The sequence below is a fragment of the Herpailurus yagouaroundi genome, unplaced genomic scaffold (assembly GCF_014898765.1).
Source record: "Herpailurus yagouaroundi ecotype Mexico unplaced genomic scaffold, PumYag 189, whole genome shotgun sequence".
In the NCBI taxonomy this organism is placed as follows: Eukaryota; Metazoa; Chordata; class Mammalia; order Carnivora; family Felidae; genus Herpailurus; species Herpailurus yagouaroundi.
Window position 1 is genome coordinate 12,588,424 of NW_024412420.1, and position 25,698 is coordinate 12,614,121.

At 53.0% G+C, this 25,698-nt stretch overlaps 2 protein-coding genes across 6 annotated transcripts; one reads left to right on the forward strand and one right to left on the reverse strand.

Moving 5' to 3' along the window:
• Positions 1-1,947: 1,947 nt before the first annotated feature.
• On the reverse strand, positions 1,948-10,611 carry CDK5RAP3 (CDK5 regulatory subunit associated protein 3). Of its 4 annotated transcripts, XM_040497300.1 has the most exons (14): positions 10,495-10,611; positions 10,224-10,269; positions 8,043-8,174; positions 7,668-7,768; positions 7,245-7,293; positions 6,392-6,570; positions 6,059-6,195; positions 5,697-5,841; positions 5,186-5,296; positions 4,702-4,777; positions 3,994-4,082; positions 2,934-3,139; positions 2,408-2,579; positions 1,948-2,297 (listed from the first exon to the last, which is right to left on the reverse strand). In XM_040497300.1, exons 1-14 carry the CDS (start codon positions 10,498-10,500, stop codon positions 2,232-2,234), a joined length of 1,515 nt encoding a protein of 504 aa, XP_040353234.1. In that variant the 5' UTR covers positions 10,501-10,611; the 3' UTR covers positions 1,948-2,231. The 4 variants fall into 4 exon arrangements, with proteins under 4 accessions (XP_040353234.1, XP_040353235.1, XP_040353233.1 ...); XM_040497301.1 differs by lacking the exon at positions 7,245-7,293 and having other exon boundaries at positions 10,495-10,562; XM_040497299.1 differs by lacking the exons at positions 7,245-7,293; positions 10,495-10,611 and adding an exon at positions 10,357-10,488.
• A 7,233-nt stretch (positions 10,612-17,844) lies between these two features.
• Positions 17,845-23,894, forward strand: PRR15L (proline rich 15 like). Of its 2 annotated transcripts, none has more exons than XM_040497303.1 (2): positions 17,845-18,356; positions 22,742-23,894. In XM_040497303.1, the coding sequence occupies exon 2, from the start codon at positions 22,771-22,773 to the stop codon at positions 23,071-23,073; it is 303 nt and encodes a 100-aa protein (XP_040353237.1). In that variant the 5' UTR covers positions 17,845-18,356; positions 22,742-22,770; the 3' UTR covers positions 23,074-23,894. The 2 variants fall into 2 exon arrangements, with proteins under 2 accessions (XP_040353237.1, XP_040353238.1); XM_040497304.1 differs by lacking the exon at positions 17,845-18,356 and adding an exon at positions 19,003-19,266.
• Positions 23,895-25,698: the final 1,804 nt, after the last annotated feature.

Consider the following 25,698-nt stretch of genomic DNA (forward strand, 5'->3'; position numbering starts at 1 on the left):
GGAAGCCAAGTTAGACGGGGATGATGAAGAGTCCCGGGCCATTACGTCACACCCCGGAAATGAGCTCGCATTTGCCCAGGAGCGCTTACTCTGTGCCTGGCACCACTCTAAGACCCCTGTGTATATTAACTCGTTTCATCGCCATGATGGATTCTGTCAGGCAAGCCAGAGAAAAGCCAGCAAGAACCCAACTGCAATCAGAGCGGTGCTAGGGGAGACCTGGGGGCGGATCTGTGAGACTCTTCTCCTGCGGGGTAAAAGAGCCAGGCAGGGTCTCGGTGTCTCAGGGTGGTCGGGAAAGTGAGGCCCCAGGAAGCGAGGCCCGGGCCAAAGGCAGCTGGAGCTAAAGGTTCCTTATGGGGTTAAACACTTTTAAGAAACAATTTACACCAGCCTGGAGCGGGCCTTCGCTTTACCAAGTAAACAGTGAACCAGGCCTAATCCCTCTGAGAGAGAACAGTCCCCTAACCACACCGCTTAGCAACGTGGCCAAAATCTGCAGAGAGAACCCTTTCTATCTAAACCCACTTCCCCTCCTGCGAAGATGGCCAAACCTCAGCCTGTGTGACTTCCTGCCATTGGCCCCAGGCAGGGCAGAGAAGACAGGCGAGGTGCCCCTCTGGAAGGGCGAGGAGCAAGAGCTTTTGAGGCCCAAACCAGCCTGCTGCAGTCACGTGGTCCACAGGGCTTCTCCCTACCTCGCGGTGCCTGGAAGCAATAGTGTCTGTGTAGCAGCTGGTGATTGGACGAGGGACAGGAGAGCGGGCGAGGGCGGCATGCCTCGGTGAGCTGATGGCTGCTGCAAGAGGCAGGCCGGAAGGCCAGTGCAGCCGGCAGCTGAACAGGTGGGGCAGGAGCTGGCGGCCACCCTCTCAGAGGGAAAGGGACGAAGAGACGCAGACAGCCCCCTAGGCCGGGCGCCTTCACGGCGGCCGAGGGCAGGGTGCAGCCCGCGCAGTCCCCTCTGTGTCCTTCGACCCTAAGGACGGTTTTACCTCGACATTCCACACCAGTGTTTTCCCTTTTCCAATTCCTAGACTAATTCCAGCCCCCATTTCCTCCAAAAGGAGGTGAACAGGCAAAGATTGGGGGGAAGCGACGGGCTGACATTAATTGATAGGAGCGGCTTCGAGCAGTTCATGCTGCCTTATCTCTCTCTCCTTCGGATAGCGTGTGTCCGCCGGAGTCCGCGGGGTCGGTGATTAATAGGGGCCATCACTCACTGTCCGGGACGGCTGAAAGGCAGCGGGGAGGGGGCGGCCCTCCCCAGAACTGAGATAACAAGCAGCAGGAATAATGAGTGGTGTCACTCCACTTTTCATTTTGATGGAAAGTCATTACGGGAGTCAACGCCAGCGACAAAGAGCCATGAATCAACTGCTCTGCTATGAAATTAAAATCGAATTGCCGGCCACCCCCAACCCCTACCCTTCCTGGGAAATGGGGATGGGTAGGTGGCTTGGGAGAGGGGCGCCATCCCGGGGTGGGCTCTACCCAATCACAGTGCGGGCAGTTACGGGCAGGAAGTGGACAGGCGGCTAGTGAAGGTGACAACTCCTGTCTCCACCTTGTTTATCAGACCCTTCCTCCCCAAACCGCATTTTCCCCCTGCCTGGAGGTGAGCTGTGATTAAAAGGAAAATACAGCTTCGCTGGCTCCAACAAGGCTGCCACTCGACTGTTCCCCTTGGCTTTCTGGCCCAAGTGGGGCAGTCTGGCCTGGCCATGGAGAGAAAGGGGCCCAGCAGACTCAGCTACCCCAGAGCTTGCTGAACCACTTGTAGATGCTCATCTGGGGCCCTCCCTGTCGCCAGAGGCAAAGAGGGAAAGTCTCTAACCCAGGGCTCCACAGGAACAGCTGATGGCCTAGGGAACCCACTCGATCAAGGACCCCAGGCAAACAGGTGCATGGCCTTGACTCAAGGCCCAGAGAAGCAGAAACTGTCAGTGGTGAAGCAAGAGTCTCTTCCTCTTTTATTAAGTCCAACTAGATGATGAGAAGGACCAGAAACTGGGGTTGCAGGCTGACAGGCCACAGGGCCAATCAAGATAGCTTCTTGCCAGAACATACAGTGAGGGTCAAGGTCACCATCTAGGTGACAGCTCCTTCATGCGGCCTTCCATCCTCCAATCACTTGGTCTCTGGCCAGGAAGGGCGTGCCGCATCAGCCCTGGCTGTCGCACCCCTCTTCCTGAAGGCTGGGAAGCCGGGAAGGTAGAATGTGGGGGCTGTCACAGATAGGTTCCCATCAGGTTCACGGGGCGCCCGCTGTACCTTTTGGAAATGTCAGCTTCAATCTGAAAGACAGAGGTACCAAGTGGGTGGGAAGCAGAGAGGCAGGGGTGCCTTGCTGTGTAGAAACTGGGGGTCCCCCACCTGCTTGGCAGGTCTGCCTTTCCGGTCTCACCAGCTTCTGCAGCTCCTTGGTCTTCTCCAGCAGCAGATCCAACTTGGGCTCCAGGGCCGCCTGCTCCTGAAGCGCTTCCTGCTGCTTCTGCACCATCAGCTCCTTCTTCAAAGCCAGAAGCTGGGACTGCTTCAGCTTCTGCTGGAGAAACTCAGTCACTCGGTCCACATACCTGTGCAGGGTATTCAGGTGAGGGGTGCTGCCGAGCAACCCCGAGCATCCCCATTCAGCTGCTGGGAAAGGTGAGGCTCAGGAAACCAAATCCCTAACAGGCCTCTCAGCCTCCACACCCTTCAACTCCTTCTTTGCGAGGTAGAGTGCTCCCAGCTCCCCTGTCCTACTTGGGAAGCAGAGCCATCTTGCCCCAAGACAACCCCTGATCCCAACCGTGACAGCACTGCTATGGGAGGCAGAGAAGAGCTCTGGGGGGCATGGAGAAGAGGAACACAAGGAGTCGGGGCTGCTCAAGATGGCAGAGCCCCACATCATGCTCCGGAACAGCCCGACGTCAAGGGGGAAACCAGACCTTGGTGAGGCCAGGATCATAAACAGGTGTTGCATTCGAAGACTGGTGAGCCGGCCGATCAGATCCTGCAGCGCCGACACCATGGTAACCATCTTTGCTTTGGTCTGGCCCTGCAGGATGGCGGGAGCCAGCTGGAACTGGCTCACGGACAAGATGTCTGCCTCCTCACTCATCTCCACGGCTCTCTGGGTCAAGAAGATCTCGAGCTGAGGGCAGAAGAGGATCTGGTTGAAACCAAGAAGAGAACTCAGACGTTCTCAGATGCTCAAAACGCAAGAATGAGACGTGAGGGTTGGACTCTGGGTGAGAAGGTGTTATTTCCTCTGAATACTTTTACTGCTAAAAACTTAGCAACTATAATGTGAGAGTTTGATGGGGCGCCTGGGTGGCTCAGTCAGTTAAGTGTCCAACTTCGGCCAGGTCAGGATCTCACGGTGCCTGAGTTCGAGCCCCATGTCCAGCTCTGTGCTGACAGCTCAGAGCCTGGAGCCTGCTTCGGATTCTGTGTCTCTCTCTTCTCTCTGTCCCTCCCCGGCTCACACTCTATCTCTCTTTCTCAAAAATAAAAAAAACACTAAAAAAAAAAAAAAGATCTATAATGTGAGACCTTGAGGCAGCCTCTCACTGTCATTCTTCTGTCCCCTACTCCTATCTCAGGCCCTCTCAAGCCCTGGACACCTCTCCTTCCTCCCAGTGTATGGATAACTAAGGACACACAGATTCAACGGGTTCTCTCTGCCCCAGTGAAGGTATTTTCTCTCTGTGAGGAATGAAATTCAGGGACCAGGAATCCACATCTGAGAAGCCCTGGATTAAGAAAGGGCTGGGAAGAATCTGGGAACCAGCCGCATGTCTTGTCACTCTTATTCTACCTTAGAAACTTGATCCCTTTGTCCTTCTCTGTCCTGGAGGCTAAGAGGGGCCTCTCTGGGCAGAAAGAAAAGGGAACAGGTGAGGACTAAGAACTCTGACGAGGACCTCACCAGCCAGCAGTCCACTGGGAAGGCAACAGGCGGAGATTAACACAAAGAGGAAGCGTCCTCCCAGAGGACGAAGGTACCTCCATGAGCTCATCAATGAACTGATTCCGGGTCTCAGGGTATTCAAGAAGTGTCAGGGCATCTGGGCCCTTAGCAACACCTTCTGGAGCTGCCAGGAGGAGAGACAGAGAAGTGATAAAAGTCGCTGGGGACCATAGGAAAAGACCCTCAAGTTCGAGAGGTTCTGGTGGGTTAATATGGACACAAACCCACTGCCCTAAAGCTACTATCGATCTCATCCCAGGGGGATAGGGTTACCCTTTCCCTAACCGGACACTACTACCAGCCACTACTACGGGCGGCCAGTCTGTGAGGGGGGCCGCAGAGCTGGGTTCAGGGCCAGGAAAGGCCTCCTCTGCTCTGGTAGGCCGCGAAGTTTCATCCTGCACCGCCCTCTAGCGGCTCAGATCGCTGCTGCATCCTCTCCAGCGGTGGGCAGGGGGTCAGGTCACACCTCCAAGTCCAGCAGCCCTCCAGGAACCTCCCACCAGGAAAGGGGACCCATATTTGGGATCTCAAAAGTTGAGAGCTTCCAGACTTACAATGTTCCTCCACACTCACGCCATCATCAAGATTTTGAGAAAGCAGTTAAATGCGTGAGAAGCCCAATCTTGGCAAGTGCATTTCTTCTTTGTTTCTAGAGACACGTGGCGGGGGGGGGGGGGGGGCAGGGTGGCTGGCTTTTGAGCACTCACTTCTGCCAGGGCTACAGGGAGGGCTGCACTTACCCTGGGTTCCAGCTTCTAGCACTGTGATCTGCAAAGCGGCATCGTCTCCCCAGTCTATCCCATCGCCCCCAGCTTCCTAGGTAGAAAGCAAAGAACCCTGGCAGGGTTGCAAGAATCTTCCCCAGCAAAGGGAGCCGGGATAAACCAAAGCCCTTGATAAGTCCAAGGCCTATACATTTCAACTGTACGAAGGACTTACGGCCCTGACATAGGTGGTAAAGATGGCAGGGGGGCCCATGTATGCTGCCACTCTCATCCCTGCTTAGAGTTACCACCTGCCTGTACCTGACACCTTGCCCCAAATGCCAGGAGAAAAATGTCAAACCTGGGCTATGACACTGTGGAAACTGCCTCCCCCTGCCAATCTGGTCTGAAAGCTATGGACTTCAAGAAATGCCTTTAGAGACAGACAACGCTTCTTTTATCACCAAAGCAGTGATCACAGAAAAGTTCTCAGAGGGATGGACTGTGAGAGCGTCCTAACCTTTGAGTCCGATTCCAGGGAGATGCCCCAGTCAATTTCGGCAGCCTGGGCAGAGATGCCAGAGTCCATCCCTTCAGAAGCCACCTCCACCCCAAAGTCACCCCAGTCAATCTAGAAGGGGAAAAAAGTGTTAGCTCACAGAAAGTGGGTGAAAGCAAAGGGGCCTGCCTCCCCAGGGGCCTCGGCTGCCCCTGGAAGGGGCACTGGCACACTGTTCAAGTGCAATGGGCTCCGCGCTCCCCAAAGGACCGCCCAACTTCAGAGTTCACGGGGCTGAAGGATTTCTAGATTAAAGCCAACAGGCTCACTGAGCCTCTTCAGTGCTCATCTATCTACACTCTGGCCTCAAGGAGGCCGGAAAATTAAAGGAACAGGGCCCCCCTGGACCCTTCTATGTATAGTCTCTTCTTTTCTTCCTTCTGAGACTCTGAACTCAGTCAGGGCGGGGTGGGGAGGGGTGGAGCTGTGTGGGGGGATGAGGAAGCAGCTCTCACTTGGCTCATCATCTTACCGCGTCTTCTTCCACCGGCTCAGGAGGCTCCTCGAGGTGCGGCCGCTCCACCACAGAGGGCTCGGTCCCCGTCCTCCATTCGTACACCGTGGCGTTTCCCCGCCTCTGCACGAATCGCAGCATCGGCAGCACCTGCTCTGTGGGGCTGCAACGGAGCACCAGACTGACCCTTCCACTGCCCACTCACAGAGCCCCCGCCGGGCGCCACCCTGAGCCCTGCGGCCAGATGGGCAAGGCTTCCACAGGTTCACGTATGTAAAATTAAACTCAAATGTCATGTCCGAAAACACAAGCAGAGAAGAGAGGACAGCAGGAAAAATAGGTCAACTGTCCCCGCTGCTGGAGAGAAAGAGGTCCTTTACCTTTCACACACAAACCCCACACAGGCCTGGTAGAGGTCAATGGCTTCGCCCAGAGACTGGGCCCCGGCCCCAATCTCAGCCAACTGACTCGGCAGGTCCTTCACCAGGGCCAGCAGTTCTCTCCGGACGTTGTCTCCCTAAAGAGGATGGACGAGGGAGGCTAAGACAGGAGTGGTGGGAAGCGGAGCCCAGTGGGTTAAAGAAAATGCCCGGAGACTGGAGATGGGTGAGACACTGGCCCAAGAAGGGTGCAACCGGGCCGAGAAGGGAACCTTTCCCAGAAGCCAAGGAGCTGGGCTCAGGCCAAGAGGCCCCAGGAGCCCTCCTGCTCACCGTGATGCCGTACTGCTTGCATGAGTGGTAGAACTGCTCTCGCATCTCGGTGGCCCCTGCCTGGCCCTCCTCCTCCTTGCGACTATATTCTTGCTGCAGCTGCTGGCATTTGGCGATCTGCTTCTTTAGCGAAGGGATCTCGTAGTTGACATTCCGAACCAGGAGGCTAGAGAGTTCCACTGCGAAGGGCCCAGGAAATTCACCCCAGACGCCCACACCACAAGGCAAGCCTGCCCCCGGGACACGCACAAATACACCGAGGTCTGGAAGCGGAGAGCACGGCTTGGCTCCCCCCCCACCGCCCACCCCGTTCCTCCCCTTCCCAGCCGTGGAACCTCACACAGCCACCTTATCCTCTCCAATCCAGTCCTCCTCTGTAAAATAGGGGCCAAAATATTTCCCATGAGGACTAACAGAATCCACATGAAACAGGAGTACGATTCCTGGCATTCAGTAGATACTCAGCAAGAATCAGCTATTATTATTATTAATACTTGGGGGAAACATACCCCGAAGTACAATCGGCCCTGTAATTACTCTCAGGCATCCAACATGGCCCCCCGATGACCCATGCTTCCTCTGCCCAGTGGAGAAGAGGGGGGAGGTGGTCACCAAGAGGTCAGTGGTGTTGGGTCTATACATACTTGCCTGGTCAGGCCCGGCAAAGGCCCCCTACTTGCCTGGTCTTCTGCTTTCTCCCAACACTCTTTGGGGGATTTCTTGGCCCACCTGGCAAACACTCATACCCCAACCTCATCCCCCACACGGACTGTGCCTCCTGGAAGCCTAGTGTCCCAGAACTCTGGGAGTGGGCTGCCCCTGGACTCCAGCCTCCCAGGCTGGGCCACTTTACCTAGATAGATGTTGTCCTTCTCATACAGGGCTACGATCTCCTGCCAATCCTGGGTAAGAACGGAAATAGGAAGTGAGCCAGAATAGCACTCGGGCAGCCACATCTCAGCTCAAGCCGCACACAGGGGAAGCTCCCCCAGCCTTCACATCACATCAGACGCAAACCCCTTGCCTTTCTACATAACGCTGGCTGGACCACTTCATTTTAACAACGTGGTGCCAATGAGCATTCCCCAAAGCAGCAGGCCTGAAAATGGAAACCCAGGGGTAGGATCTACTTTTGGTATAAACTTTGGGGATGGACATAAAGCTCAGGAAATATGCTATGCAGGCATCTCCACCGGACCCTCAGCGAGACCAGAGGCTCTGACCCTGTAGACCAGATGGGTCTGGCTGCACATTAAGCGGCTTCAGCCACACTTGCCTTCATTCGCTGTGAAGAGTACCGGCCAAAAATATTTTTTGTGGAGGCTTCGGTGCCTTTGAGAAGGTCCACGATCCTTAGGCAGTGGAAGTAGTGAATGTCTAGAGAGCAAGGAAGAGCAAAGACTCTGGGAATTATAGTATCTTGCCCACTATGCTGGGCACATGGCTGACTGACGAATGTGCTGGGAATCTTAGCATGCATAGCTTTCCCCTTCACCATTGTGTGTTGGAAGAAACTAGCATGTACCCCCCCCCCCAAATAAATCTTTCTCTAGGGATTAGTCCTAAAGCTAAACAATAAGGGAGGAGGTTGGCTGATATACAGTGCTCCAGGAAAGACGGGGCTCCGGTAATGTAGTCCCAAATCACTCACAGGATCCAGAGAGCAGCTGGGCGATCTCCTCGCTCTCTGGCATGTCCTGGATGGCAGCATTGATCTTCTCTCGGATGGTCAACACCAGACTCTGCCATTTCAGATTGCAGTGTCGTCTGTCGACCAGCCAGTCTATGTGAGAAACACCCAAATCATAGCATTCCCACTCATGACAGCCAAAACGCCGTCACTAATTCAAGTGAAATACGCTAAGACACTGGCTAAAAGTTGTGTTCATATTGGTTAAAGTGTGGGGGATCACGGGAAGATGGGAATAAAGAGAGCCTCAAAGGGACCCTTGGCGTTAAACAGACTCCAGCAACCTGACTTCATCGCAGTGTGACTTTTATAGAGCAACTGCCTCCGTGCAGGGATAAAGAAAAACTGTGAATTAGTCCTGACATCAAAGTGCCACTTTTGACCGCTCTAAATTCTCCATAATATTTTTGCTTCCATGAGTAATTATATCTTTCTTACTGACAGAGGATGCTTTTCAACTTCCACTTCCTCAGGGCTGGGATTAACCGTGACAATGGAAAATACAAGATGATTATGCCAAGTACCGGATGAATGAACAACTGCAAAGCCCCTAATACCTACAGCGCCCTGCAGACTAGGTAACACCTGGCACCACGAGAATACCAATATGACTGACCTCCTGGAATCTGAGCCCAGATTTGTGTTTTTAGTAGAGCGGGTAGGGGGATGAGAGCCATGTACATTTCCTCAGGAGGAGAGCACTAAGAGCTAGGCTTTGCGATCACATGGTCCTGGCTTCTGATTATCAATTTGCTTAGGCAAATCTCTTAACCTTTCTGTGCCTTGGTTTCCCCACATGTAAGATGAGGATAATACGGTACTGGACACAAGAGGGAATAAAAGTAAAACATGGGGCACCGTGCCTAGCACATGGCAAGGACTCGATAAATCCTAGTAAAAATCATTTTTACAATGTCAAGTGCTTAAAACAGCACCTGGTAGAGCCAACTCTGAATGAATGGTTGCTGTTCCATTGGTCCTTCCCATGACCAGTGCCAAGCTCATACAGCAAGAGTGCACAGGTGCTGCAGAACTGGGACAAATGTGAAAGGACACTAAAGAAGCTCCATCAAGTGGCCACTGCACAGAACTGACCGAATGGTCCACAATGGTGAGTCCAGAACCTTGCCTTTGTTAATACACCTGCCAACTAGCCAAACATTGGGGTCCCACGCTAGCTATCACTTACACTGTTTCTGCTGTATTCCTCTAAAATCTTCAGAGAGAAAAATTCTGTAGATGTCATAGAACTAGAAGGGGACGAGGTAGTCAAACAGAGGTCATCTTAATGACTAAACTAGCATCAAATCAATTGATCCAATGAGCATTTTAAAATCCAGGAGCTGTGCACTCGCCCTGGAAAAGTCATAATGAAGAGGTCCTTGCCTGGCTCTGAACTGAGGAGGTATAGAGATCAGATACTGGCAGCAGGGAGATGGCCTGGCCACTAAAAGGTCTTTATTCCCAATTGGATCTCTGTCTCTCTTCCTCCTAAAATCAAGCGGAGATGGAAGCTTTTAAAATGAAAGGAAGGTAGGGGTGCCTGGGTGGCTCAGTCGGCTAAGCATCCGACTTCGGCTCAGGTCATGATCTCACAGTTTCGTGAGTTCAAGCCCCACATCAGTCTCTGTGCTGACAGCTCAGAGCCTGGAGCCTGCTTCGAATTCTGTGTCTCCCTCTCTCTCTCTCTCTCTGCTCTCCCGCCCCGCTCATGCTCTGTCTCTCTCTCCTTCAAAAACAATTAAAAAATTTTTAAAAAGAATTAAAACGAAAGGAAAGTAAGTTTTTTTTTTTTTTTCATACAAAAAGCATCGACCCTGGGGGCTGACAAACTTAAGTTCCAATTTCGGATCTACTGCTTAGTAGCTGACCGTCTTTAAAGTAAGCCACTACTCTCTTGATGCCTGAATGACCTTACAACACGTGTTAGGAATGACGTGTTAGTAGAAGACGCAGGTCAAGTACAGACTAAGAATGGTTCCTTCCCGCTCTTCCTAGCGCTGGCAGGTAGCCACCGCAGAGGGCATAGAACAGGGCGAGTGGTCAGGGGCCTTGGGGCGTCACGGCTCCCAGCTGTTGGCAACAGGAGACAATGGGCCAGGCTTCCCCCTGACAGCGGTTGCGCGGGGCGTCCCCTCCTACCGAGCAGCTTGCTGGTCTGGATGTCGATGGGCACGTGCTGATGGTCCTGGCGGGAAACACAGCGAGAAACGGGGCTTGAGCGCGGGGAGGGGGCGTGCCACCCGCGCGCTTATTGCCGGGGCCCAACCGCCACCGTGAGGGGCCAGAATGTTGGGCCGGGGAGGGCCGAACCCGGGAGGGAGGCCGGAGAAGCGGGCCTGGGACCGATGGGTTGAGCTCAGTCCAGGGGTGACGGACCAGTGCCCCATTCCCCCAGCTCCTGTCTCCACACCTGCATCTTTCCTCCACTTCCGCTTCCGGCCGGCGACCTAAGTCAGCCCCACCTACAACCAATCCGGCGCAGGCCTGGCCGAGCCTCAGTTTTAGCACGGTCGGACCTCCTCGGGCCACGTCGCCATCTTCCTCCGAGCCAATCGGGGCGCGCGCTCCACCCCTGGCCACAAGCCCCACCCACCTCGGGGCTCCGAATGGCTGAGCCCGGGAGGGGCGGGAGAACCGAAGACAGCCAATGGGAGACGCGAGGCGGGCTCAGAGCTGGAGAAGGGCGGGGACGCCGAGAAAAGGCTGCAGGGGCTGCGAAATCGCGGCAGACGGCGCCGGAGAGTTGGTCCGGGCAGCTTCCGGCCAGGTGGGCGCGGGGTTTACGGTGCAGGCATTACTGTGCTTGCAGACAGGGTCCTAGCGCCGACCCTGGAGCCTTGTAAGCCGTTAGAAATGCCTTCTTCCTGCCTTGCCTGGCTTTACTGTTCGTCGCACACTTGTGGCACTTGTCACACTTTACCTTCCCATTCAATTTATCTGATAGACATGTGTTGAGCACCTGCTATGTGTTGTGTGATTAGGACAGGAAAGGGGTGGAAGGAGGGTCAAGGGAGGCATTCCAAAGAGAACACCTCAATTGAATCTTAAAGGAAGGGCTACACAAAGAGGGGCCTGTGGGGAGAGGTGTTCCGGGTGGAGGAGACCGTCCAGACAAAGCTATGGAGGCCACAAACTGCAAGAGGGGTGCAAGGAACAACAGGCAGGCAGGACTGGCAACATAATTGGTGGGGTCCAGGAGAAATGAAAATGTAGGGCCCCTTGTTAAAAAGTTGAAGAATTTCATGAGGGGCCCTGCATCAGGTCTCACACTCATGAAGGCGGCCGGGAAGGCAGGCCAGCCTCTGTGCAGTAAAAGGTTTGTGGCAAGGAGTGGCCAGAGAAGAGCCGTAAAAGTGGAAAGGTCATATCATAGGGAGGAGCCTCATTAGGGAACTTGGACTTTACCTCCGCTGACAGAGAGGAACCACTGGAGGGTTTGAAGGGTTTTGAAGCAGGGAGGGACCTGTTCAAATCAACTGCAAGGAGGATGGTTTCGTGGGAGATAAGGCTGGAGACAGGGAGACTATCTGGAAGTTATCATGCAGAGGTCAGTGACCTGGGACAAGGCATGAGGAGGAGGGGAAGGGCTGGATTTGAGAGATGTTTTGGAGGGAAATGGACAGAACTTGGCCATCAAGTGGGTGTGTGGGTGGGGGAGATAGACAGCAAGGATGACATGTAAAGTGGCTGGATTAGGAGTGCCACCATCTGAGACAGGGATGCAGGATGCTGACCAGGTATTGGGGAGGCGGGGTTCTTGGCTTTGAACTTACCAGGTTAGTGGTGCTGGGAGGCCCCCATGTAAAAAAAAGTGTGCAAGAGACACTTGGGTCTATAGCTTTGGAGTTCAGGGGGAGCCCTGGGGCTAAGGGTGCAGCTTTGGAGAGCCACAAGCTGACTGATCTGAAGTTCACATGCTGGCTGAGGCTGAGGGAAGGCATGAGATTGGGCAAGAGGTGGGTAGAGTGAGGAAGAGACTGGGTGGGCCCAGGATAGATTACCAGGGACCTCACAGGGCTGGGTGTGCCATTTGGGGCCCCTCCCCTTCCAGGATGTTAGCTCCTCCAGGAGGCTCTGGCTGGTTCTTTGGAAAGGACCACCCCCACCCCACCCCGTTTCTGCCCCAGCACAGCACTTGGGGCTCAGAAAAATTTGTTCTTGAACTGTGTGGTGTGCTATAGCAACAAGAAGACCTAGATTTCCATCCAGGGAGATCTTGGACTATTTCCATAACCTCTCTGCCAGCCAGTTTCCTTAACATGGAGCTAGCACCTATCTTGACTATCTTGGTATTTCTGTTTATAGGCTTACATAAATAAACATACTAGACGTATATAACACTTTGCATTTTACAACATGCTTTAATATATCTCTCATGCTTTGAAGACTGTGTCTGTGTGTGAAACATTAATCGTCATTAATTTAAAAAATTTTTTTTAAGTTATTTGTTTATTTGTGAGAGAAAGAGAGAGAGCAGGGGAGGGGGAGAGAGAGGTGGACACAGAGAGAATCCCAAGCAGGCTTTGCACTGTCAACACAGAGCCTGATGAGGGGCTCGAACTCAGGAATCAGGAGGTCATGCCCTGAGCCGAAGTTGGACTCTTAACCAACTGAGCCACCCAGGTGCCCCTAATCATCATTATTCCAACATGGATTGAAAGATTTCCCTGGATATAGCTCACTGGGCAGAACTAAGGGCCTCTTCAGGGCTCTCTCATGGGAATTTGGCTCCCATCTCAGAGTCCTGACTCAGGCTGTAAGAATTGCTGGGACTCCCCCCCATGATTAAACAAACACTTACTGGGCTCCAACTATGTGTTCCTGGCTCCCTGGGACACCCCAAGAAGCATGGCCCTGCCCCACCCTCAAGGTGCATCTCCTCCTTGAACCAACAGGTGGGGCACAGCAGGACAGGGTGAGTTGGTGGAGGCAGAGACCACCAGCATTTCACCCCACCCACAGCTCCCCGGGGTGACTCATGTGGAACAGAAGGATGTTTGAGAATAGTTCTGCCCGGCCGCTGGCCTCAGCTCAGGGTGGCTGCCCTAGACAGCACAGGAGTGTGGGTTTGGGGCGGCATTCTGCAGTGTTTGTCCTTTTCCAAAGGCCACAGAGAACCTCGGGGCCTATGGGCAGAGAAGCACATATGTGGTCTGGCATCCGGGGCATCGGGTCCTGGGGGCTGCCAGCGGTCGGAAGGTGGCATGTGGGATGCCTCACTGTGATCCTCGTGATCCTCTGAGGATTTAGCAGATGGGACACTGGGGAGGTGGAGAAGGGCATAGCAGGCCTGTGCCAGCTTTGGACAGGAAAGCACGGAGCCCCGGGGCGGCCTGCAGGCAGGCTGCTTGACTACCCTTTGTTGTTGTTGTTAGCTTTCTTATTAAGTGATAACCGTGTGCCACGTGACAGTGTAGATGTTTTACAAGCCTTTATCTAACTTGATCCTTCCAACAACCTTATAATGTGGGTACTATTATTAGCCAGATCTTGCTTAGTTAAGTAACTTGTCCGAGTTCACACAGCTGGTAGTTGGTGGGGCTGCGATTCAAACCCAGGCCTGTCTGGCTCCCCAGCTTGCATTCTTGCTCTCCGTGGGATGTGGCTTCTCCCGAGGCCCTGCCTACCCCATTCACTCTGCTTGGCCATCTCAGCCCCGGGTCTCTTTCTCCCTCCGCTTTGGCTTGATTCCCACCTTTTCCCCCAGTTGTTGTGCCAGAAGCTTGGAACCCCCACCCTTGCGGTCCCTGCCCCTTTCCAAAGTTCCTTCTTACCACACCTCATTCTGGGCAAGAACACCTATTACTTATCTTCCTGCAATAGCCATAAAAAGAAGGCTTACCCTTGACATTCAAATAATCCATTTCTTTTATCCACCATATGTTTATTACTATATGGTCCGTGTTTTCTGTGTGTTTGCTCACAGCCATGCTGTGTGTGTGTGTGTGTGTGTGTGTGTGTGTGTGTGTGTGTGTGTGTGTCTGCCTGCTGGGCTAAAAGCCCCGGAGACTAGTTTTTCTTTAGTTTGCCTCCGAACATCATCTGTGAGCACCTTGTGGGCAGCGAGGACAGGCTTGTTCATCTGGGTAACCCCAGCTGCATGATACCTGACATTGAAATCAGGTGCTTATTGGCTGCTTGTAAAGAAAGGAATAAGAGGTGTGACATGTGCAGGCAGCCATTTAGTAATGAGTAGGGACTGGGGTCACTGGGTCTGGAGTGGGGAGGGTTACACGTTCTCCAGCTCTTTTCTCCATCTCTCCTTCCGCAGCTCAGGACTTAGAATCAGGCCCCCTGAACTGCTTGCAACTGTAACCCAATGGTCCCTGTGTCTTCGTGCCACAATAGGGCCCCAAGATCCTTGGGGCTCCCTAGGTGTATTTTACTTCCTTCACTCAACAAGGGCAAATTTCTGAAAACGTGCACGTTGCATGTTTGTATGTGGAATATTATACTTGAACTTGGTTTTAGGGAGGTGCATTTAAAGGTTAAAAAAAAAAAACACCATAAAGCAATAAAGTGGCCTGTTTAGAAAATATTCATAGTTTATAGCCTTATCTCAAACTCCCCTCCCAGCCCAGCTCCTCCCAGAAATAAATCTCCTAAAGGCCAAGGGTGGGGCCTGATTTCCCAGGCTGGTCCCTGTCTGGAGAGTGGGCCAGAGACTCCACGGCCCGCACCTGGTTCTGGTGGTGTTCTCCAGGGGCCGGCCACAGGTGGGCATCCACCAAATCCTGCCCACTGCAGTTCTCATTCGGGCTCCTTCTGCAGTGTGGGAATCAGAGAACAGGATTCTGCACCCACCCTCCCCAGGTCCCAGGCATCAGAAAGTTCTGGAGTTTGGAGTCAGGGAGTGTGGGCAGGAGTGCTTCCAGGAGGAGCCCCTTCTAATAAAGATGGAAATGGTGCCCTGACCCTTGGTTGCTGTACCCCAGGTAGTGACCATCTCATTGACCCTCCAGTGTCTTCCCAACACTTGAGCTGGGATGAGTGTTTAGCCTCTTCTGTTCTCTTCTAGATGGGATGTCCATTCTCAAAGAGATGGGGCTTTCAGAGAAAGTGATGGATCTAGAAAGCTGTGGGCACCTTCCTGGGACAGCTATATTATTTTTTTAAAGATTTGTATTTTTAGGGGCTCCTGGGTGGCTCAGTCGGTTAAGCATCCAACTTCGGCTCAGGTCACGATCTCGTGGTTTTTGAGTTCAAGCCCCGCGTCAGGTTCTGTGCTGATAGCTTAGAGCCTGGAGCCTGCTTCAGATTCTATGTGTGTGTCTCTCTCTCTGCCCCTTCTCTGCTCATGCTCTGTCTCTCTCTCTTTCTCTCAAAAAAATAAACATTAAAAATGTTTTTTAAAAATTAAAAAATAAGATTTTTATTTTTTCATTTTATTTATTTTAGAGAGCACACGTGAGTGGGGGAGAGGAGCAGAGGGAGTGAGAGAGAATCTCAAGCAGGCTCCATGCCAAGTGTGGAGCCTGACTCTGGGCTCGATCCCATGACTCTGGGATCATGACCTGAGCCAAAATCAAGAGTCAGATGCTCAACTGACTGAGCCATCCAGGTGCCCTTATAAGATTTTATTTTCAAGTAATCTCCACACCCAGTGTGGGGCTCAAGCCCACAACCCCGAGATCAAGAGTCGCACACTCCACCAACCAAGCCAGCCAGCACCCCAAGAAGTAGACTTCTTACTAGAGGCAGGCGGACCTTGCAAAATAATATCCTAAGTTCACATAAACCCCTGGGAAGATGATAATTAACAGCAAGCCTGCTGTAGCTGAAATCACATGGGCTTTGTCTCACATTTGCCTGACCCAGGGACTGTGGGAAAAAGGCAAACAAGCTAGGTTAAGAATTTCTTAGGGTAAAGACAAGACTTCTATTTCTCATTTGCGTTTTAAAGCTTGTATTAAGTCCCTACTATGTCAGGTCTGAATCTGTGGCAGATAATTCTTGGTTCAAGGAGATAAAATTCTCTAAGGGAGCCAAATACATGAATAGATCATTACAATACTATATATGTATATATGTATGTACATACACCCATATGATCAATCATGGTATATATCATGTTAAATAGCATATGAGCAAACTCTGAAGGAATAAAAAAGTTCCTGGTGGCATAGGAGGTGTAATAATTAATTCAGGCCTTGAGGGATGAATAGGGGTTTATCTTGGTTTAAACATTTTTTTTAACGTTTATTCATTTTTTTGGAGAGATAGAGACAGAGCACAAGCAGGGGAGGGGCAGAGAGAGACGGAGACACAGAATCCAAAGCAGGCTCCAGGCTCTGAGCCATCAGCACAGAGCCCAGCACAGGGCTCAAACTCACGAACTGCAAGATCATGACCTGAGCTGAAGTCAGCACTTAACAAACAGACTGAGCCACCCAGGCCCCCCAAGTTTGTCTTAGTTTACACAGGAGGTCATTCCCGAGCAGGGACACAGCACGCACTCCTAATCCCAGCTTCTTTGGCCAGGAAGGTAGGCAGAGAAAGGAACTAGTGAGAGGATTTATGGCACGTTGGGAGAGGAAGCTGCAGAGGCCCATCCTAAGAGGGCCGGGCCAAGTGGGTTCCACTATGGGCCAAGGGGGGCCTTTGAAGGACTGTCCACTTGAGGCCTAGAGGTAGGGGGGCTGTTGAGGAAGGAGGAGAATATGAACTCACAAGGCCATGAGAAGTTGAACCAAGTAGAAACAGGGTTGGAAATGGTAGGGCAGATGTGAGAGGTGGTTAGTTTGGGAGTTGGTTGAGGGGATTAGGAGCCCAAGGAAAGGGGGATCGTCTGCCTTTTCTCTGCCCAGTAGTTGGCTCAGAGCCTGGCACACACTCAGACCCTGGAGGAAGGAGCTGGGTGGGTGAATTGGGCATCTAAGCCAGGCCGCACTGGGACACACAGCTGCAAGGACACTGAACACACAGGGGATGTTCCTCGCTCTCCAGCGATGCCTGTCCTAGGGGAGAGAATGCCAGCACAGACGGGCCACCTGAGGGGGGCAGCAAAATAACCTGCTCCAAGGCTCGGAGCCTGATGCGAAAGCAGCCCTGGGTGAACGCTGCGCACCACCTTGGCTAATGCAGGTTTGCAGGAGGGGGTGGGTCAGTGAGGGCATCCGTGAGGATGTCGCCCCCTGCCCGAGCAAGCTCTGCCTTCTCGCCTTTCCCTCTCTTCCAGCCTCGCCACAGCCCCGTCTCTCCTCCTTCCCAGAAAGCTGGCCCCAGGTGTTACCCCCTTTATAACATCCACCAAAAGCCCGTGCAATGGACCCCTGGAAGTTTGGAGGAAGGGGCATGAAGTGGTACTTTGCAGAGTACAATAGGAGCATGATCCAGTATCAGAAAATCAAATGCCGCTCTGCCCACGCACGTGGAACTCGGCATCTGATTTCACAGCCCCTGAAGCCTACCTCTAAGCGATGGAGATGTCTGAGGGTGGGTGGGTCTGGAGAGCCTGGCCCAAGGTGGGGCCAGTGACCACCCCCCACCCTGAGGAGGGGCCCTTCAGGCAAAGAGGGAACCGCAGCCCCCCACCCAGTGCCCGCCTGAGGAGCATTGAGCTTTGGGGTGGAGCGGACAGCCTGGGAACCGGTCTGCCAACCAGTTTAACCAGGGACTGGTTTCGACTCCGGAGTTCAAAGGAGCTAGGGTGCACCCCGTCCCACGTCCCACCCGGCCAACGGGGAACAACGGCGGCGCTTAACCCTTTCCCGGTTGTGCCTGGGGCCACGTCCAGGTGTGGTCCGTGATGGAGAGGGTCCGACCCTCTTTGGGGCATGAAATGGGTGAGGGTGACCTTGGCTACCGCGGGGGGGTGCAGCCAGGCCCACGAGGGTGGGGAAACTGAGGAGAGAGGCTCCCTTGTTCCTCCTGCCCCAGACTTCCCTTGGGGTTTCCTCTTCCTGCCTAGGCGATCCCCGGAGGACCCTGACTTCTGGGTGGGTGCAGGGGCACTGGGATTGGATTTCTGGGGTAATGAATATTCATCAGCCTGATCCGGCCTCTGCTTCTGTTTACTTAGCCGGGAGGGGCTGGGTTTCAGGTTCACCTTGACTCCTGGAGCCGCAGCGGAGCAGGTACCCGCTCCTGCACCTGTTTCTCTTGCACCTGCCGTCCAGCTGCTCCTACCCAGCTCGCCTGGCCTGAGCCTTGCCTGGCGTGGCACCCTGGAGGCACCCCTACCTCCTCCAGTCTCCCTCCCGGGCAGCTGCCACGCTCAGCTCCTTCTCTAAGGAAGGTCTCACCTCCAGCCCGGAGCAGCCAGGATTACAGGTACAGGCAGAGGGTGAGGGGGTGGGGAAACCAAGGCACAGAGCCCCATCAGGGCACTCCGTTCCACTTCCATGGCTGACAAGACTAACTGGGAGGGGGAACCCAGGCGGGCTGGTTCCCATCTCTCCCCTAGGTGGGCAGGCAGCACTCAAGACTCATCCCACTGGCTCTTGGAGTTAATCCAGGCCTCCAGCAGAGCTCTTTCTGGGAAAGTTTCCCTCCAGAGCAGTTCTGTATTAACTCTTACTAAGCTGGAGCCTACCCACCCCCACCACCAGCCTGGAGGATGTTTCTGGCCGTCTGGTAGGAACATCTCTCCGTTCCTATCCAGGGTAGCCCAGTCTTACCCAGAGTGCACAAATGGCATCAGGGGTTCTGCAGAGGGATAGGGGCTGGGGGGTTCTGGGTTTTGTCTTCAAGCATAGAAGCTGACTCACTTCCTCAAGTCCCCTCCACTCCTCCACCCCCAACACTGTCAATGGTTAACTTGTCCCAGCTCAGAAGGGGCCTGGTTCAGTCTGGACAAGGCCCTTGGAACAGTTCATGGAACTCAGCTAGAGTGGTGGGGCTTGTCCTAGGTGGCCACATGCCCACCAGGGTGCTGGCTGTCATAGGCAGGGTGGGGGGTGGTGGCAGGCTATCCTGTGAGGCCCTTTGTGGGCTCCAAAGCTGTGCAAACAGTGGAGATGTAGCTAACTCGCGTCCTCAGGGGTTGATTTCTATCATCCCATGGATTGCAGGGCCCCAGGGCGAGGGCCCAGCCCTCAGTTTGGCCAGCTAAGGGCCCTGCGCATGCAGACCGCATGGCCCCAGCACATGTCACCAAATGCTGGGTCTGCTTGAAAACCCAAGGACACCCCCTGCCCCCCGTTTCCTCTGACCTTCTGTGATTTGGTGTGGGCATGTGGCTGTAAGTATATCACTCTTTCTGATGTTTGATAGCTTTCGATATCACATCACTTTTTTTATGTTTATTTATTTTTGAGAGAGAGAGAGAGAGACAGAGCATGAGTGGGGGAGGGGCAGAGAGAGAGGGAGACAGAATCCGCAGCAGGCTCCAGGCTCCGAGCTGTCAGCACAGAGCCCGACGCGGGGCTCGAACTCACAAACCGCGAGATCATGACCTGAGCAGAAGTTGGACGCTCAACCGACTAAGCCACCCAGGTGCCCCATATCACATCACTTTTTTGATTGAAAGCAAATCAGATTTTACACCATCTTGGGGTGACTCACCACTTAAAATAATCTTATAGTTTGGTTATTTTGTAAAATAAACAGTCCTCTAATTTATCTCTTCTGTTTAGATTTTCATACGTCAGTCTTGCTGAAAGGGGCAAACATCTCTTACCAGTGCTTCTATGTCCTCTCGGACAGAAGGGACAGCAAAAGGCATCTTAGCCCAGAGTTCAAGGCCAGCAGACAAGGGCCCTGATGACTTGGTGCCATGGTGGAGGTCCCAGGGCAGGGTCCAAGGTCTATTCCCGTCTCTCTGTATGGTTTTCTGATAAGGTTCCTCGTGATCGGTCACTTCCTTCATTCCGGGGAGAGTTAAGCCCCGTGGATGCTGATTTGCAGCACCCACTAAAGCAGGTGTCTTTTTTTTATGTTGCTTTAATTTTTATTTTTGAGAGGGAGAGCATGAGTGGGGGAGGGCCAGAGAGAGAGGGAGTCAGAGGATCCAAAGCAGGCTCTGCACTGACAGCAGTGAGCCCAATGTGGGGCTTGAGTTCATGAACCAGGAGATCATGACCTGAGCCGAAGTCGGATGCTCAACCGACTGAGCCACCCAGGTGCCCCTAAAGCAGGTGTATTTTAGCCGGCACAGGCAGAAGCACTTTCTCTCAAGGGGGTGGGCAGTCAGATGGTTATCGTCGGCTCAGGAGTTGGATTCTCCACCCCTCTCTGAGTTCCTTGGCAACCCCGGATGGGCGGTGGTGGGGTCACGGGCCTTGCCCTAGACCAGGCGGCGACTGGGCACCCACAGGCCAAGCAAGTGCCCTCCCCACAACTCCTTCCAGAAACCCATTCTGGAACACCAAGTTCTGTGCAAGATTGTGCTAAGCCCAGGTGGGGGGCAAGCTGCCAAAGCAAACCTCTCAGGCTGTCCCCTTTGTGCACTCACCTCTCCAGGGTGCCCTGAGAGTATTTATCTGGCCACTCTCATCCCCTTTCACTTTCTAAGTGGGAGCTGCACAAGATCTCCCCTGGGCTTCTCTTGCTACTTGAGCTCAGCTAGAGGGACAGAGCTGGCAATGTGGGATCTGCTTCCCAAAGAGGTAGCAAGGAATCCATCAGGCATGTGATCTGGGCGGGGGGCTGAGTATATGGCGGGACAGGGGGCACCAGCAGCAAGGGGCCATGGAGGCGGACACTCAATCCATTCCAAGCCTAGACCAGCATCCCGCTTTTGTTTTTCCCAAATTTGATATGCTCTCCCACTTAAAAAAAAAAAAAAAAAAAAAAAAAAAAAATCCTTGCTCATTAGGGAAGATCTGGAAACCAGAAACAATACAGGGAGAAAACACCCCCAATTCCTTTTCCATAAAGAAAATCACTATTAATCATTTGTCATACTTCTTTCTGGTCTTTTTAGAGAATATAGCTAAGACCATTGGTTTTTATTTATTTTTTATTTTTTATTTTTTATTAAAAAAATTTTTTTTTTCAACGTTTATTTATTTTTGGGACAGAGAGAGACAGAGCATGAACGGGGGAGGGGCAGAGAGAGAGGGAGACACAGAATCAGAAACAGGCTCCAGGCTCTGAGCCATCAGCCCAGAGCCTGACGCGGGGCTCGAACTCACAGACCGCAAGATCATGACCTGACTGAAGTCGGACGCTTAACCGACTGCGCCACCCAGGTGCCCCAAGACCATTGGTTTTTAAAAGGAGGTAACATACGGGGCGCCTGGATGGCTCCGTCAGTTAAGTGTCCGACTCTCGATCTCGGCTCAGGTGATGATCTCACGGTTTGTGAGCTGGAGCCCCTCCTCGGGTTCTGCGCTGACAGCGTCGAGCCTGCTTGGGATTCTTTCTCCTTCTCTCTCTGCCCCTACCCTACTCATGCTCTCTCTCTCCCCCTCCTCTCTCTCAAAATAAATAAATAAACTTAAAAAAAAAAAAGGAGGTGATAGATTTGCCTGTGCTTGGGCTGCCTGACCATCTAGCTTTCTGGTGTATTGTGGCTACTGGCTCCTCCCCAGTACCCTTCACAGCCACATGCAGAGTCCTGAGAACCAGACCACCACCCTCTCCAGGCTCACAGATGCCTTGATCTGTCATCCCTATGCCTGCCCTTCCATTGCTCTGAATTCCTCCAGTCTGCTGTCTCTTTCTTCCACCTTCCACCCACCGTCCCCCACCAGCAACGATGTCCAAGAAACCTCATCTCCCAGAACACGTACTAGCTCAGACAGCATCTGTGTGGAAATTAGTAGAAGATGAGGCCAAGCCAGGACGCACTGCTTGTCAGCGGGGATGCCTGGATTCTAGCCTCCAAGCCCCACCTCTGTTGGGTACCTTATGGAGGGTCCAGCCTGGTCTAAACAGTATCTCATGTGGACCTTGTGGCCTCACCAAACCTTCCAGATATCCAAGCTTTTGGCTCCCCTGCAAACTCCTGTCCTCATGGAAGCTAGGTGGGGAAAGGAACCATTCCTCGATAATTACTAACGTTACCATGTTTTACTTTGCAAAGCATGCCTCCCTCCGTGGGCAGGGATTAACGTTAGAGCTAAATGTTAGGGCTGGAAGGGACAGCTGAGGACTCTGAGGGCCAGAGAAGTAACTTGCTAGAGGTCACAGGCTAGTACAGTCCCTGGGACTTCCCACTCCTGGCCTGAGCTTCCTCCCGCTCAGGAAAAATGCAATGGCTCCTTCACTCCTGCTGGTCCCCACTGGGAAGTCCAAATTACTCTCAAAATTGTAAGTCCTATTTATTTTATAATGAATACTAAACAAAATGCACAGGGTGTTTCTACCCATCTGATACCAGCCAACCACCTGCCGGCTCCTGGCGGCAGGGCCTGGTGGCCTAGTGGGAAGAAATTGGGAAGGGTGTCAGTGGCCTGGGTGCTGGGTGACCCAGGCAAGCCGTTCACCTCCCTGCAGCCCTGAGGGGCCTGGAATCTCAAAGCTCCCTACAACCCTGCATGGCAAAAGTATGTGGCTGTCCCGCGGCCCCTTGGCCTGTTGATGTCCACTTGGCTGCCCCTTCCCCAGGCCCCTCTCTCCCCTCTCTTCCTGGGTTCATTCAGCTTCACCTTCAATTCTTTCAGGCCTGGACTATTGAAATAGCCCACGATTAGGAGTTTAGAGAGGGCTGCTCCGAGGTACCCCCCTGCTCCCCCACTGCCTCCTCTCACTGTCCCACCCTACTCTTGCAGAAAGCCCCACCCTTGGCTCGGGGAACGCCATGACCGAAGTGGGCTGGTGGAAGCTGACCTTCTTGCGGAAAAAGAAATCCACACCCAAGGTGCTCTATGAGATCCCCGACACCTATGCCCAAACAGAGGGCAGCGCAGAGCCCCCTGGGCCCGAGGGCGGAGGCCCCGACGGCAACTTTAACACCCGCCTGGAGAAGATTGTGGACAAGAACACAAAGGGCAAGCATGTCAAAGTCTCCAATTCGGGCCGCTTCAAGGAGAAGAAGAAAGTCCGAGCCACGTTGGCAGAGAACCCCAACCTCTTTGATGACAGGGAAGACAAAGGACAGTGAAGGGGGCCAAGGAGGATGCTAGCACCTCCCCACTCCTGCCGTCAGCCGGATCTGAGACAGGAGCTTGCCACGCTGGCCTCCTTGGCCACAGCTGAAGCCGTGGGGGCAGCTGATGCCTGCTGGCAGGAAATGTCTGGTTTTAGGTTTGTATTTATATACCCCAGCTTTCTGGAAGGCCTGGGAGATCCCAGGGTACTCCCACGTCCCCCAGCACATACAGAAGCACTCCAGTCCGAGGATGAGAGCCCCACCCAGGAAGGACGGCCCTCCTCGCTGTGGCGGTGCCAGCAGGGAGGTGGGCATGGCAAGAAATGGAGAGAGGGAGCGGACAGACTTCACTTCCTCCAGGGGCACAGGGTCAAGGGTGAGTTTCAGTTGCTCCCTCTACCTTCTCTACCTGTAACTGTTCGCTGGACCAATTCTGAGAGTGAATTTTCCAGAAGCCACACGATGGGGTGGTTTCCTGGAGCTGGAGGAGGTGGAGACCCTGAACTTGAGCTCACTTTCCATCACAAGAAGGAAGCTTCCTGGAACTTGGTGCACAGGTGTGCGGGGAGAGAAGGACGCTGGGTGGTGCTGCAGAAGGCCAGGTGAGGGACCCCATGGCTCCCCGCACACATCCTCAAAGGGCGCTGCACTCGGGGAGGGGGTAGGGAGCGTTGGTAGGAGCTAAGAGCAGCTAACTCTCTTCTCCCCTTCTCCTACTAGTATTTAAGAGGGACAGGCCCCAGAGATGAGTCCTGGAGCCTTGAATTTTGCTTAAAAAAGGTAATTGTAGGTTTCTCTTTGTAATAAACGATGATGCAAAAGCAGAGAACCTATTTATGCTTTTGTCTTACATTTACTGAGGCCCATTTCTAATGCCTTTACTCCCTTCGTGTAAGTAAAGTAGAACTTTGTGCTCAAAGTGTTCCTATCAAGCATCAGAAAGGATCCCCAGGGGTCACCTGGCTGGTTGGTAGAGCATGTGACTCTTGATCTCCAGGTTGTAAGTTTGAGCCCCAGGTTGGGTGTAGAGATTACTTAAAAATAAAATCTTTTCTTTCTTTCTTTCTTTCTTTCTTTCTTTCTTTCTTTCTTTCTTTCTTTCTTCTCTTTCTTTCTTTCTTTCTTTCTTTCTTTCTTTCTTTCTCTTCTTTCTTCCTTCCTTCCTTTCTTTCTCTCTTTTTCTTTCTTTTCTCTTTCTTTCTTTCTTTTTCTTTCTTTTCTTTTCTTTTCTTTTTTCTTTTTTTTTTCTTTTTCAAAGGAAGGGTCCCCAATGTGAAAATATAGCAAAGGGAGGGGCTATTTTCAACTCAGTGGTCAGTTACTTCTGGTCAACAGAGAGACCATCAGGGGCTCTAAGAGAGTGGAGGAGACCTTTGGAGACTGACCCCCAAATCGCAGGGGTTTGGTTTGGGATCAGGATTCAAATTCTCACTCCATAGCTTAGTAAAAATGGTGATTTGGGGAAAATTAAAAAAAAAAGTTCTCTGAACCTCTACCTCAGTTTCCTCTTCTGTAAAAAGGGTTGTTATAGTACCTATTTCATGGGAATGGCCAATATTAAGTGTCCCATAAATAGTCCTATAGTAGGTGCTCAGTTAACATTGGTTTCCCTTTATTAAAGAACTCCACCATAGCCCACGGTTTCTGTTTAAGGAAGAGGAAAGAGTGTGCTCCCTGTGCTATTAGGTCCAGATCTTTCTCAAGCCCCAGGAGTTGGGAACTAGAAAAAATTGGACAAATTTCTGGAGCTCTTGGTGGGAACAGGGAGAAACCAAGGTGGCAACCAAACAATGTGGTCCTGCAGCTTCCAGGTCAGTTGCTTGCAGGCTGTTGGGCCACTCCACCCCAGGGAGTGTGGCTCAGGGAAATTTATTACCCAAACAAACAGACCTATACAAGGGGGCCTTTGTTGGGTGGCCTCACCCAGGCCAGGGGGAGTTCTGAGGATGAGTGAGGGACACCAGGAGCCGGAGGAAGGGAAGGAAGGCTGACTCAGGTGCTGCCTTCCCCAAGGCCTCTTCCCCTATCCTCACCACATGGAACTTTCTAGGGTCCAGCCAATTACTTAATCCATAAAATGTCCCACGGAGGAGCTGACTTCCCCCATACTCTAGCCCTGTCCACTGTGAATCGCCAAGGTTTACACAGAGCTTACGATGGGCCAGGCCCTGAGGTTCCTCATTCAATCCCCTCATCACCTGAGGCAGGTGCTGTCCTCCCCATTTTCCAGCTGAGTTAGCTGAGGCGGAGAGAAGTGAAGCCATTTGCTTGCAATGGTAGAGCTGAGACTGAAGCCGGGGCTGGCCTGTGCACATGACTGCTGCACACAGCCCCTTCCACTCTTGATTCTCATCCGCTTGGGAGAGGAGAGGGCAATGTCTGGGGCTTGGAATCCCGATTCCGGCACCAATGGGGGAAAGCTAACCGCCTTCAAGGCTGAGTGTCTTCTGAGACACCGGACTATAGGAACCTGCCACTTGAGCCCATCTTGAGGTTCCTTGAGGGAGGTGGGGCTTGGGGATGATGCTGGGCCCTGGGGCACCAAGCCCTGCTTCTACCCAATGCTGGCACCGCATTGCCACCATTACCCCTCTTAGGAGAGAGGGTCTACGGCCCCTCTGCCTTGTGCCGGAGACC